The sequence below is a fragment of the Pleurodeles waltl genome, chromosome 10, assembly GCF_031143425.1.
Source record: "Pleurodeles waltl isolate 20211129_DDA chromosome 10, aPleWal1.hap1.20221129, whole genome shotgun sequence".
Taxonomy (NCBI): Eukaryota; Metazoa; Chordata; class Amphibia; order Caudata; family Salamandridae; genus Pleurodeles; species Pleurodeles waltl.
This window is the reverse complement of record NC_090449.1, coordinates 499,374,851-499,389,469: the sequence shown is the minus strand read 5'-3', so window position 1 is coordinate 499,389,469 and position 14,619 is coordinate 499,374,851. Positions and strand designations below refer to the sequence as shown.

Genomic DNA, 14,619 nt, shown 5'->3' with positions numbered 1-14,619 from the left:
GGTGCCACCCATGTGTGCTGACATCAGTTTTTTTTCAGGACTATCAATGTCAGAGGCGCACAGTCACGAAGAACACAGACTCCTGGTGTGTTAAAGCTAAGGCCCTGAAAGGGGAGTCCGTGCCTCTAGAAATCAGTACGCAGAGCAGGGAGAATGGGAGGGGTCCGTAAGAAATCTGCAGCTAGATATATTTTCTACCAGATAAGGCGTTACCGAAGGTAAGTAACTTGACCATCTGATACACTTCTAGCTGCAGATTTTTACCTATGAATAGACACCCAAGCAATTCCATTCCCGGAGGTGGGTCTGCGAACCCAGTTCAAACTAGGACGCAGGTACTTACCTGCTAGCAGACCGGAACCAGAGCACCCCTGTTCTCCATAGGCGCCTATATTTTTTGGGCCCTCCTTTGACCTCTGCACCTTACCGGCCCTGTGTTACTGGTGCGGTGACTTTGGGGTTGCCTTGAACCCCAACGGTGGGCTGCCTATGCCCAGGAGACTGACTGTGTAAGCGCTTTACTTACCTGAGAAACCTTGGAGTTGGTGATAAGTAAGGGGTTGACGCCCGTTACGTCTGGAGCATCAACATCTGCACCGGCGCAGATCCAGAAACTGATCCTTGGGTGAACCCTGGAGCGGAGGACAAAGTCGCCAACATGGAACCCAAGGGGGCCCTTTCGAAAACCACAGAGCCCTAAGGCCCACTGTAAGGAGCTGACTCTCTATATAGTGCACTAAAATGAAGTACACTAAGCAGACAGACCAGTGGATTCCCGATTGGTATTGCAGAGGCAAAAGTAGCTAGGACTAATGCTCTATTTGCGGTAGTGTGTGTAGGAGGTTGGCTCAGTTTATGGTGTACACCTATGCCGGGGTACCCCATACTGAGTCTATGCAACCCTTAGTGATAGTGTTTTGGTGCTTAGATAACCTAAGCTCTCTAGGGGTGACTAAGGAGTGCAGCTCAGACTTATCTTGGAGGAGTGTAAAGCACTTACAATACCACAGTAGTCAGTTAGTAATTGTTACACAAAAAAGAACCATACCAAGTGTTGCTAAAATAAAGTACTCCTTATTACAACACTAAGACTATACTAACATAGGTATACTTCCACTTGGAAAAATCTATACACAAAATATACACTTAGTAACAAGCAGGAAAGGCATAGAAATACATGGGGCCTTATGGGAGGGCCAAACCATACACTAAGAAAGCGGTATAAGAATGGAGGTGCCCAACCAAGGCGAGTGTGTTAGAATCCCAGGGGCGGAGGAAGTAAGAAATTAGAGGTAAGTACCAGAAATCCAACAGGCACCCGAGTGTAGAGTTGTTATCGAGCCAGGTGTTCAAAAGGTTAATAGAGGACCATCGCAGTCGGATTTTTATGGATTCAGGACCCCAGAAGATTGGAGTACCTACACAAGGGAGACCAGGTGTATAGGGGCGAAGGGACATCAGAAACCTTTGTTGGAGTCAATGGAAGCCTTGATTGTCCACCTGCTGTCACGACCCACGGACCAGGGCGGAGGAACCCTAAAGAGGATTCTGGACGTGAAGAACCTGAAGAAAAAGGGGACAGGGTCCAGACTACTCGGAGTTGTCCAGGCATTGCAGATGGGCAATGCTCACCCTCTTGGAGGTGAAGTCTCTGCAGGACGGTCAAGGAAGAAGTCCAGCTGTGGAGTCCAGGGGACGCAGGAGATCCTTGGAGCCGTCCACTAGTTGTCTCAGGGGAGGCCTTCAGCAGGGAGGAAAGCCAGTCGAAGGAGCCTCACAAAGTGACCCACTAGCAGCAGACACAGGGAGTAGCAGAGAGGCCACAGAAGCACAACAAAACACAAGATCCACTCTGCAGGAGCTGCAGAGTGGAAGCTGATCTTCGAGCTGTAGAGAGCTGGAGGATGGGGCTTCTTGAAGCCTGAAGATCTCCTGGAGAAAGTGTCAACAAGCCTTGGCAAGAGGAATAGTCGTAGTTGCACAGGGGTTCTGTTCCAGTGACTGCAGCAAGGGCCCGCCATCTCCCAAGTTGGTCAGAAGGCAAGGGGGACCCAGAGAGGACCAAAGAACCACCAACTGTGTTGCAGAGCCTTTCGCTGTCCTTGCGAAAGCAGGATCCACCAGCCGGTCGTTGTGGTCTTGAGATGCCTGCGGATGGAGGGGAGTGACTCCTTCACTCCAAGGAGATTCCTTCTTGGATGCAAAAGGAGTCCTTGTGAACCTGGAGGATGCACAAATGTTGCAGGAGCTGGAGAAACAATGTTGCAGTGGGAGTCCTACCAACTCTGTTTCAGTTCCGAAAGCAGACCAGCAGCATTTCTGGAGGTCAGGAGCATAAGATGTTTTGCAGAGAGTTCCTTGTAGAATCTTGCTCGACAAATCTGAAGACCCACCCTCGGGAGAGCCCTCAAGTAACCCTAAAAGGGGGGTGGTCACTCTCTAGAGTGACACACCTATCAGAGGGAGTCAGGAACGTAATCTACCTGGCCTGACCAGTCAGATGTTCCCAGGGGCCTCTGCCTACCTTGTCTTTAAGATGGCAGAATCAACCAGCTACCTGGCATAGCTCTGTGCACCTCCTTATGGGATGAGCTTGACAGGGTGGTGGTTACTTCCCTGTCCTGGTTTTGCGCCATAGGTTTTTGCTATGAGGACACCAAATGTGCCCTTTAAAGCACTCTGGTGGTGCTGGGAGGCCTTCCCAGCCCAGCCCAGAGAGACCTAGTTCTAAAGGAGATGAGGTCACATCTTCCTCCTACAGGAAACACTTTGTTATGCCTTCCCATGCTCGAGTTAATCTTAGTAGTAGGAGGGCAGAACCGTGTCCTGGGTCTGCAGAACCGTGTGTAGGCAGACAGACCTTGCAAGGCTGTACAGGCAGGACTGGGGGATCCTCTAAGAAATCCCCAGAGTACATGGTATCATGTGGAATATGCACCTTACCCTCGGGCTGAAAGGCCTACCAGAGGGGTGACTTACAGTGTCCAAGTGCACTGACCATGATATAAGGCAAGCCTTATATATGAAGTGAAAGGTGCATGCACCATTTCATGCAGGCTGCAAAGGCAGGCTTGCAGGCACTGTTTGCATGGGCTCCCATGGGTGGCATAATACATGCTGCAGCCCATGGGAGACCCTTGGTGTACCAATGGCCTGGGTACCTAGAGGTACCATATACTAGGAACTTACATGAGTTCACCAGTATGCCAGTTGTGGGATGTAAAAATTTACCAGCAACCAAATTTAGAGGAGAGCAAAGACACTGGAGTCCTGATTAGCAGGATCCCAGTGTACTACTGTCTAAACACACTAACACCAGACAAAAAGTGGGGGTAACCACGTCAGAAAGATGCTATTTTCCTAAAGTGTGTGTAGTAGAGTGCCATCTTTCTAGCATATTTAATCCCACTTTTTTGCCTGATGTTAATGTGTTTAGACTGTAGTTCATTGGGATCCTGCTAATCAGAACCCCAGTGACTGTGCTCTCTCCCCTAAATTTGGTTGCTGGTAAAATGTTTACAACCACAATTAGCATACAGGTGCACCCATGTAGGTCTCTATTATGAGGTACTTAGGTACCCAGGGCACTGGTACACTAGGGGTCTCCCATGAGCTGCAGCATATATGGGAGCCCAAGTAAACTGTGTCTGCAGGCCTACCATTGCAGCCTGGGTGAAATGGTGCATGCACCCTTTTACTACCGTAACTGATCACTGCAATAAGACATTATAAGTCACCCCTCGGGTAGGCACTCCAGCCCAAGGGAAGCACACGTCTCCAAGTGTGATGGTACCCCTGCACACCCCAGGCCCATTCCTGGACTCTAAGTGCGGGGAAGCCATCTTAAGATATATAGTGGACACTGGTCATCAAGAGTGGTCTGACTACATAATGATTTCTCCAAACCTAGTCATGTTTGGTATCACACATGTTGGAATCATTTAACTACACCAAATCCAGTGTTAGGTGCATGTTACCATGCACACTGGTGGTTCCTTAGAGGATCCCCCAGTTCTGCCTATGAAGCCTTAAGGGGTCTAGCTGCCAGCCCAGGCTGTGCTGACCCCAGACACTGTTTTGCCCTCCTACAGCTGAGCCAGGCTCTGGCCGAAAAGGAAGAACAAAGGATTTCCTGCAAGGGAGAGGTGTGACCACCTCCTCCTGTGTATTAGGTGTGTAAGGGCTGGGGTGGGGTAGCCTCTGAGCACCACAAGACTGCTTTGAAGGGCACATCTGGTGCCCTCCTTGCATAATCCAGTTTCAACCAGTTCAGGAACCCTTGGTTCCCACTCTGGTACAAAACTACACAAAGGAAAGGGGAGTGACCACCCTCCTGTCCACTCCTCCCCTGGGGAGGTGCACAGAGCTCTGCCAGGTGGCCACTTGATTCTTCCATATTGGAAACAACGCCCCAGGGAATATTTGACTGGGTTAGGCCAGGTAGATGGCATCCCTGACCCCCTCAGATAGGTGGGTCACTTCAGAGAGTGACCAACCTCCTTTTAGGGTTACTTAAGGGCTCACCAATGGGTGGGTTCTCAGTTTCGTCAAGCAAGAATCGCTGCTGGTCTTCTTTGGAACCAGAACACATCTGCTGGTGGTGGGAAGGCTCCCACTGCAACATTATTTCTCCGGATCAGAATTCCAGAACATCCAAGGCTGTGCATACTCCAGGCTCATAAGGACTCTGTTTGCACCTGGAAGCACAAAGGAAACTCCACTGGAGTGAAGGAGTCACTCCACAGCAAACGCAGGCACCTCAAGACAACGTCAACCAGATGGTGTGGTCTACTGTTCCCCAAACATGGAAAGGCTCTGCTTCAGGAGGTGGTGCGTCTGACTTCCTCTGGGTCCTGCTTGCCTTTTGACCAACTCGCGATACTGTGGGCCCCTGCTTCTGCCACTGGACTGGAACCCCTGTGCAGTGTGGCTGTGGCACTTGCCAAGGCTTGTTGACTCTTCCTCCAGGAGATCTTCAGGCACCAAGAAGCCCGGCCTCTAACACTCTGCAACTCGAAGATCAACCCCTGTCCTCCAACTCCTGTGACGTGGGACTTCTCTTTTGTCATGCTGGTGAGACCTCCTTGTGTCTCACTGTGTCCTTCACCTATGGGTCACTCATTGTCGGCCCCATCGACTTCTGCTGGCCTTCCTGCGTGCTGAGGGCAGGCCCTGACACCCCCTCAAGGGTAGAGTCTCCTGGACCTTGTTGGTCCCCAAAAACGTTGCAAACACCTCTTCAGCTCCTGCTTGCATTTACCAATGTTTGTTTGTGACCTTGCTGGCCACTGACCCCCCTGCAATCCGGCAACCAGCGAGGGACAGCTCGTAGGTGACTCCTGGTATCTTCTGCAGCTCCTGGACAGTGCAGCTGGACTACTACTTCCATTAACTTGCAGGAACTTAACTCCAGGAGGGTGGGTATTGCCACCTACACCATCTGGGCACCTCCAAGAGTGCTGGACTCTGCCACCTTCCTTTGCAGGTCCTCCATGTCTGGAATCCATCCCAGGGTTCCACAGGCCTGGTCCACGGGTCGTGACAGCAGCTGGACAATCAGAAGCATCCAGTGACTTTAGAGAGAGTGCCTTCTCCCTTCTGCACCCAGGTCCCCTGGTGTAGGTGCTCAGTCTTCTGGATATCCTGGGGTGGGATCAGTTTCCAACCTTCCTCTTGTCTGCTGGTTTCATCTGGGTCCACTGGGAAGTGTCCTGATTACCACAAACTCCAACCATAACTCTCTGTGTTAGCCAATGGGATGACTGGGTGGGTAACTACCTTGCACCTGGTCGCTGGGGACACTTACAGTACTTAACTCTGTTTTTTTGTTTTATCTACTCCCAGCCCCTAGCTAACTCCCACACTTACCTTGGTTGGGTTCACTATTTCACATTCACCTTTCTTAGTACACAGTTTGGCCCTCCCTTAAGGAAAGTACCCTCTTTTTGGCATGGTTAACCCCACTTTTTGCCTATTGTCAGTGTGTCTGACTGGGATCCTGCTAACCAGGACCCCAGTGACTGCTCTCTCTTTAAATTTGGTTGCTTGGACCACACACACTCCATATTTGACCTACTCCATATTTGACCTACTGGTGCCCCCTTGTAAGTCCCTAGTATATGGTTCCCCAATGGCTGCAGCATGTATTATGCCACCCATGGGGAGCCCATGCAAAGTGTATCTACAGGCCTGCCATTGCAGCCTGCATGAAAGGGTGCATGCACTGCACCAGGTCATTGTAAGTCACCCCTATGGTAGGCCCTACTAGCCCAGAGGGCAGGGTGCAAGTACCTGTGTGAGAGGGTACCCCTGCATAAACAGATGTGCCCCCACAAACTCCAGCTCCATTTTCATGGACTTCGTGAGTGTGGGGACAACACTTTATGTGTGTACTGGACATAGGTCACTACCTATGTCCACCTACATAATGGTAACTCCGAACCAAGGCATGTTTGGTATCAAACATGTCGGAATCATACACCAATACTGTTGCCAGTATTGGAAGAATGATTCTGCACTCTCGGAGCTCCTTAGAGGACCCCCAGCATTGCTCCTACCAGCCTTTTGGAGTTTTCTGGACAGCCCAAGCTGCTGCCAACCCTCAGACAGGTTTCTGTCCTCCTGCTGCCTTATCGGCTCAAGCCCAGGAAGGCAGAACAAAGGATTTCCTCTGGGAGAGAGGGGTAACACCCTCTCCCTTTGGAAATAGGTGTTACATGGCTTGGGAGGGGTAGCCTCCCCAAGCCACTGGTAAGCTGTGAAGGACACATTTGGTGCCCTCCTTGCATAAACCAGTCTGCAGCAGTTCAGGGACATCCAGTCCCTGCTCTAGCGCGAAACTGGACAATGGAAAGAGGAGTGACCACTCAATGTCCATCACCACCCCAGAGGTGATACCTGGTCACCAGCTAGGTGACCAATCCCCCTCTCAGGGCTATTTAGGGTCTCCCTCTTAGGTGGGTCCTCAGATTTGTCTAGCAAGATTCCAGCAGGACTCCTCTGCAACCTCTACGACTTCTAGCTACTGGAACTGTGACCGGACCCTCCAGGAACCGACAATCTGCATCCACGACGAAGACTCTGCTTGCAACATTGTTACCACAGCTCCTTCCAGCTTCTGCAACACGTGTATCCTCTGAGGGCGGCAAATCTTCAGTCTGCATGAGAAGGAAGAAGGAATTTGCCTTAGAGTGAAGGAGTCACTCCCCTGCTTCCGCAGACACCAATAGCAACGATGACTGGCTGCGTGGATCTCCTCTCATCCTGAGCTGTGTGGATCATGCACCACGGGTGGAAAATGTCTTGCAGACTTGTCTGGGTGTTGCATTATCTTCTTTTTAGTCCTTTTGAGTGGTTTGGGGAAAATCCAGTAATGTACTCCTTTCATTCTGGTCGCTGGGGGGCACTGTTGTACTTACCCTTTGGTGTTTCCTAGTTCCTCCAGCTCCCCTCTATACATCAAACTTACCTAGGTGGGGGTCCTACATTCGCATTACAGTTTTGTAGTATATGGTCAATAATCACAAATAGGCAAACTTTATTAGACATACTAGAATTAAATGTTAAGTAAATGCAAAACAAACTGCAGCTACTTCATGAAATATGGACAAAAAGAACAAGTTGCTTACCTTTGGAAATGCTTTTTCTGGTAGAGACTAACAGAAGATTCCTCACTTCAGAATATTCCCCAGGCGTCAGACTGGTTCTAGAAATTCTTTAGTAGAATCTGAGTGCCGGAGGGTGGTGTTGGGTAAATATGAGTCTACACTGCTTGCCTCGGACGTAACGTATGCGGTGCCTAATAGGCGCCTCTTCAGAGTGCTGACATCAGTTTATGTGAGTATTTCCATGTCAAACACTCTGAGCCACAACAGAACATTGTGTGACCAGTGTGCAGGCATTTAAAATGTTTTAGGATGAAGAGTCAATATTGCAAAGCAGGAAGGATGGTAGGGCCATTAACTATTCTGTGGTTAGATGAAGTCTCGATCAGAAAAAGCGTTACCAAAGTTAAATAACTTGTTCTTCAGATACAGACTTCTAACTGCATGCTACTCAACTTAGAATAGAAACCAAAACAATACCTCCTTGGAGGTGAGTCAGTGAACAGGCTCAAACCAGGAAGTCCTGGAGGAAAATAGGCAAAATGGTTATCTCCAAGAACCGGACTGTCCAAGCAGTAGTGCTTTATGAATGTGTGGAGTGAGGCCCACATGGCAGCTTGGCAGATGTCCAGGACAAGGACCAATTCGCTGACACAGTAATAGTAGAAGCCTTCGCCCTGGTGGAATTGAATAGGCCTCAAAGTCCTCAGGAGGCTGCTTCTTAAATAATGTGTACCAGATTTTGTTGTAGAGTACAATCCATCAAGAGATGGTCTGTTTCTGCATCATCTTGCCTTTTCTCGCTCCAGCAAACTCAAGGAAAAGCCGTCCATCCGGTGGGTCTTTGGTGTGATCAATGTGAAAAAAAGAAAGAGACAGCTTTTTTTGGGTCCATACAATGGAGTCTCTCCTCTTCTTCTGAAGGATGAGAATGGTTGAAAAATGTTGGTAGCATAATGCTTTGGCTGATGTGGAAATGAGTCACCACTTTGGGTAGAAGAGGCACAAGACTGCCGAACCAGTTTCGCCAGGTACAAGATGGAGTATGGAAATATAACCGAAAAAGATTTAAGTTCACTGATCCTCCGGGCCGAAGTGTTCACTGACTGCAACTCCAGGCAGGTGGAAGAAAATATCCTCTGTTCAAAGGTATTGAAGCCTCTTGGATTACCCCTATCTGGTGGGGTAGTAGGGAATGTGAATTGATTGACCTTGGCTGTTGAGTCCTGCATCACCAGGCTCATGGAAGGAGGATGCTGGAAAAGGAAGGCTGGGTTTTCCAGGGTGGTGGCGAGGGGTCAGGCACCCAGGAGAATGTTGGTGAGGGCAACACTGAATGGGAGAAGGGGCTCAGAAGAGCTGACCTCCGTTGAAGAACCTCTGTCAACACAGCCTTCACATCCATGAAGGGTAGCAGTTGTAGGTCAAGGACCTTCGCTGCCCTGCTCATCACTACTGCAGAGGATGTGCCTTCCTCCATGGCAGGACCCGGAACAGAAATCAGGCCAAAGACAGGAGATGTGTCCAAACCACTGGCATTACCTAGGTACCGGTTTTCGTCCTGAAAGGAATCATCCTTCAGGAGTCCCTAACCCTCTTCATTATCCCCTCTTCATCATCCCCTCCTTCTGGAAAAGAGGGCCTGTCTGGGAGTGGCAAGTCCAAGGTGGACACGTCTCGACTGTGCTGGTGTCGACGTTGAGCTGCGCCATCTCAGAGGTGGAGAGGAGAATACGTCCCTCGTCAATCAGCACCTGTAGGACTGGATTCGATGTCTGGTGGACTGGGAAGATGAATGGTGGAGGCACCGATGTCGGTTTCAGTCTGAACCCAGGGGTGGATCTAGGAGGCCTACCTGTCAAGGGTGAGCGTGCAAACGGTACTCCAGAAAGGGAAGCTCACGGTTGAAAGGAGCTGCTAGCCAAAGGTAGACTGGATAGCATTGTAGAAATCCTTAAGCTGGGCAGGAGTCGCTCCAGCTCTGGGGAACTCTAGGATTCATGGAGCGGACCCGGCCACCGGCTCTAAGGGTGGAGTCCAGGAGTGCGGCCTAGAAGCACGACGCTTGCTAGGATAAGTAAAATAATGCTTCAACTTGTGCTTCTTGGTTTTATCCAACTTCAATGGAGTTACCTTGGAGGGGTATGACAATCATCTGCAAGATCAGCTCAGAGAAGAGGACTGATATCTCCCTCGGGAACAGCACAGAGCCCTGTTTTGCTGCGATACCAGCAGATTCATCACCATCTTGCGAATCGCTTCAGATGCATGAACTTGCAATGGCCCCAAAAACCACAGTCACACCAAGTGTGGGTCAGAAACAGACCTCTGTCTGATATTCTTCACAAGATTTAAACCCCGTGGGTTTGCTGGGAGACAAATCTTTAGCACATTGGGAGCAAAGTTAAAACAAGAGTAAAAAAAAAAGTTGAAAGAATGAGGTAAAAAATAATGGAGGAAGCTCTCTGGATTCGCACCATTGGCGTGGAAAAAAAGGAACTGATGTCATAGCTCCGGGGTAGCGCCTATATAGGCACCATGCATGTCAATGAGGAGATGGATGACACCTACAGATGTGCAGAGGTACTGCTCAAGATTTTCTGGACCCAGTCTGACGCCTGGGGAATACTCTGAGGAAAGAAATCTGAGGTTAGAATCCTCTATCAGAAATTATACTTTTATGCAACAGCAACTGACATAAGCTTTGAAAGTGGTGGTCAGGGCAAGTGTTGCTCAATGGTACCTCTTAGGTTAGTGTCAAACCCAATGTAACATTTCAGCAGTACTAGATTGTAGCGGAGGAATCTTTCAAAAACAAGAGTTGCGGACCTAAATACATGAGAATATGAGAGAGATGGGGTTCCACTCCAAACCAAGAATAAGCAGAAAACAACATTTAACCTTGTAAAGGCACAGACAGCCCAACTCATCTGATTTTAAAACACTTACACATGCCATTGGGTGCCAATGGTACACGTGGTCCAATAATAGTATTAGATGAGGGTGGCAGACCTGATGCTGGAGGTGGTGGGCCACCAGCTGGTGGCATATTCGAAGAAACATTTGGCATTATGCGCGTAGGTCCTGGTGAAGCAGTAATGACTGATGCAGGACCGGCAGCAGGACCTGCTGAGATAATGTGAGCAATTAAATAATAGGTAGTCAGAATGTTGATTATATGTTTACACAAGAAACAAAACCCTTAAATGTATGCATAGCAAAGGTTGTCAAGAACACTCACTTTCTTAAACAAAGTGAAGCACAATCTTACTCCCAAAGTATCTCTTGTTGATGCTTTCTCTTAAAAGAAGAGAAAGTTAAAATATTCGAAGTGGATGAGTACTGACTTCTTGCACACCAGTTTTGTATGACCAGGGCAAGTGTAAGGCAGGAGAACAAACTGTCACCAAGGTTTTGCATCGTACCACAAATGGGAAACCTAGAGATCCAAAAGTGAGTGGAATTCAGTGGCTCTGAATTTCCGAGGTTCTTGCTAGTCACTGGTCTGCATTTGCCATACAGTGGTTGATGGCTAAAACACCAACGTTTGCAACCTCAAGCGAATGAAAGGTACACTGGGCAGATATGCTGGGTTTTGTAGATGACCATACTTTCAAAATTATAGTAAATATAACATCAATGGATGGAAATAGACAATGCAATAAGACAATTAGGGAAAGTTAGTCCATTCAAACATTAAAAACAAACCCACCACTGGGAAGAAACGAACGAGGGAACCAGGAATGCGGAGTGTTGAAAAAAGGAAATGGGAGAACATATTTTAAAGGAAAAGTTACTTAACTGAATCAACTGTTTTGCAGATTTTAGTGCTGTTAAGAAAGACGCCACTGGATGTTTACTAACTCAAGGCAGGAGTCTGAACAGGGGTCATACATATGTGTTTGCCTGAACACCACAAGATTCAAGTAAAGGAGGCCTTCTTTGCAATATTGTGTCCTCCTATAAATTCTGTTCTAGATTGTACATACCCATCTTCTAATGTACATCATTCACATGAAAAAGTAGTATTCATTTACATTTGATATCAATTTATGTTTTTGGGCAGTTAATGGGAGACCCACTCAGACTCCAAACATTCTTATTATGACATTTATTTATTCTATCTTTTTAGTATTTTAATGTACCATGGAGTGACGGAACATACAAAAGTTACTTACCTTTGTGGTGGATACCCTAACTACAGATTCTTCACCTTTTGATACCCCCATGTGCCAGACAGGATCCAAGACCGCATTGCTCTTACGTACCAGTATGTGGCGCTGTGCAACTGAATGTTGACCGCATTAAGACACGGAAGTGATGATGGAGCCACATATAGGAGCCACCTGTGTGTGGCAGTTTTTGTCTTGAATCTGCCCGGTCCTCTGAAGCAGAGCTCCACAATAAACAGAGGCACCAGTCTACAAATCCCTACTTGAGACCTTTTTTTATTTTTTTAATTGAAAAAGAGACCATTCCACAGAATTAGGAGGTGGGAGGGAGGCGAGGAATCTGCAGTTATATCGAGAATCCAACAGAAACAGTAACACAGAAGGTAAGTTACTTTTTTCTGATGCATATTTTTAACTGCAGAGTTCTCACCTTTGGAATACATCCCAAAGCAGTACCATCCCAGCTGGATGGTCTCTGGAATGGCTCAGCACACAAAGTCCTGCAGTGCTGAACAGGCAAAATGATCTGGTCAGACCTGATTGTCAAGACTGCAGTCCCTTGGGAATTGGTTCACTGATGACCACGTCATGGCTTGGCATAGCAAGAACAGGCACTGTGTGTGCCAGCACGGTGGTGGCCTTGGACCTGGTGGAAAGGGCCCTAAGCCCTTCTAGAGGCTGCTTCTTACCCAGTGTGTAGCATATCGTAATGCAGAACTATCCACTCAGAGTACTTTTAGCACTTCCTTGCCTTTTGTCGCCCCAGAACACACCACAAAAGGCTGACCACCCACCTGATGATCTTTGGTGTGATCAATGTAAATATTCAAGATGACTCTCTTGGGGTCCAGATGATGGAGTCTCTTCTTTTTTCAGGGGTGAGGGAGTGTAATAAACATTGGAGAGTAATGGATGGCTCAACATGAAAAGCACTCATGACCTTTAGCAAAAACACAACACTTTACTGGGGAAAAAGTTGGTGTAAGGCAGCTGCACTGAGAGAGCTTGGAGTTCACTCATGGGACAGGCTGAAGTTATCGCAACCAGAAATACAATATTCAGTCAGCAGACGTAGTGGACAGCTGCGCATCGATTCAAAGGAGGTGTGCAGAAGGAAAATGAGGATCAAATGTCGATCTTGTTTTGTGCCATCACAAATGGTTTGGGAGGAAATTTGAGGGAAATCTTTTAGGAACCTAAACACAACAGATGACAAGAAAAAGTTAAAACACCCGCAGAATCGATCTTTCTAATGGATACTCAACCTGCAGTTTAATCACATGTAGAATAATCCCAGGCATCCGACTGATCTGGAAACTTCAAAGCTCTCACGTCAATGGTAAGGGGTACTGGCTTCGGAACGGCACCTTAAGTGGTGTAAAAAGTAACATCACTTTAGCCATAAAGTGCCCTCTCAAGACAATGATGTCGCTCCTGAGAGTTGTGACTTTTCCTCACAAGAAATGTAAAAGAAGTGCGGAGCAAATGTCTCCGCTCAAGTGCTTTGGATGCAAGCCCTGTAAGGACTACAAGAGGATCTATCACCGACCCTCATTCTATCTGTCTGTGGTGCTTGGGCTTCAACCAGGATTCCTGCTATTGCGACTCTCGCATGAAGATGAACCCGAAGGCCATTAAGGAACGTGAAAGCAAAGCTTTTCATGGCCCAGGTCTGAGACAAGAAGAGGTGTCGTCGATCAAGACCTTGGTTGAGGTCACCGCCACCCTCTTCCTGGTCTCCGAAAAAGAAACAAAACAAAAAAAATAAAAAAATAAAACACGGAAACTATCTGGAAAAGTTTAGTCCCCTAAGCAGCACAGCTGGTCAACCTGGAGCCTACTGAGCCTGCTTGTGGTGGCTTTGCTACTTCACCTCAGCAAGAGCCCACCTCCGAGCCTATTACATTGGCATTTGTCATCCTGACTCCATCAGCGCAGGTGCCCTTCCAGCTAAATTAACGGTGCCAGCTCCACAGATACTGGAATTACCGTCACCATCTCTATCCCTCCCTGAGCTCCTGAAGCCAGGCACTGATCCAGCAGTGTTCCTAAACAAAATATTCTCCATTTCTTTAGGGGCTCGAACCCTTCAAGAGTATCACCCCATTTTGCCTTCCCATGTTCATAGCCATGGTGCCGGAGCAGTGGCCCTGATGCAGACTTAGGCTTTAGCACATGTGGCCAACTATGCAGCTTCACTTTTGACTCAGTGGGAGGCGCTGCCAGAGAAACGACTGACGCCACTTCTACCAGAACCACGCTCAAGAGACATGGGTGCCTGCTTTGCCTCCTCCTCCTCCTACTGAGCCACCACCTCAGCATGGTTTCAGAATAAAAGCTAACCAACAGACTTAGGTGAACTACAGAGGATCCATGAATTATTTGGTTCTTATTTGGACCTTTACTCTGTTGACAGTGTTGAGGTTGACAATCCTTTTGACATTCCTGGTTTGTTCTCCGCCAGTGGCTTGGACACTTCGCCAAAGATGAAAATGGAGTTTTTTTGCTGGACCACTGTCTAGTGGGCTGATGTTACTGTACCACCCCTCGAGATCCGTCCTTTCCTTCTGCTCATCCTTCTGGGAGATTGGCTGTCCAAGCATCTTGTTCATTGGAATAGTCTCAACACACATTCCCCAAAGGACCCTTGGATAGAGAATCCAAAATGCTTGAAGTGTGGAGAAAGGAGTTCTTTTCAGCAGTCAGTATGGCGCTGAAGGAAAAGTTTTACCTCTGAAACACCTTATCTGGTAGAAACTTAATTTAGTTGTAGTTTCTTTGCCTTTTAATTCTCCCCAGGCATCAGACTGGGATCTAGAAGATTTTTGTGAGCAGTACCCCTA

At 48.0% G+C, this 14,619-nt stretch overlaps 1 protein-coding gene across 5 annotated transcripts in view; it reads right to left on the bottom strand.

Annotated features, from left to right (window-relative positions):
• SMARCC1 (SWI/SNF related BAF chromatin remodeling complex subunit C1) overlaps positions 1-14,619 on the bottom strand; it is an 845,345-nt gene that overhangs the window by 2,415 nt on the left and 828,311 nt on the right. Inside the window, exon 27 of one of the 5 annotated variants that reach the window (XM_069210868.1) lies at positions 10,554-10,733. The exons of 1 other annotated variant lie outside the window; for it this stretch is intronic. In XM_069210868.1, coding sequence (XP_069066969.1) covers positions 10,554-10,733 — 180 coding nt within the window. The remainder of the gene's footprint in view (positions 1-10,553; positions 10,734-14,619) is intronic. 3 more of the 5 variants (XM_069210871.1, XM_069210870.1, XM_069210872.1) reach the window with 3 other exon arrangements.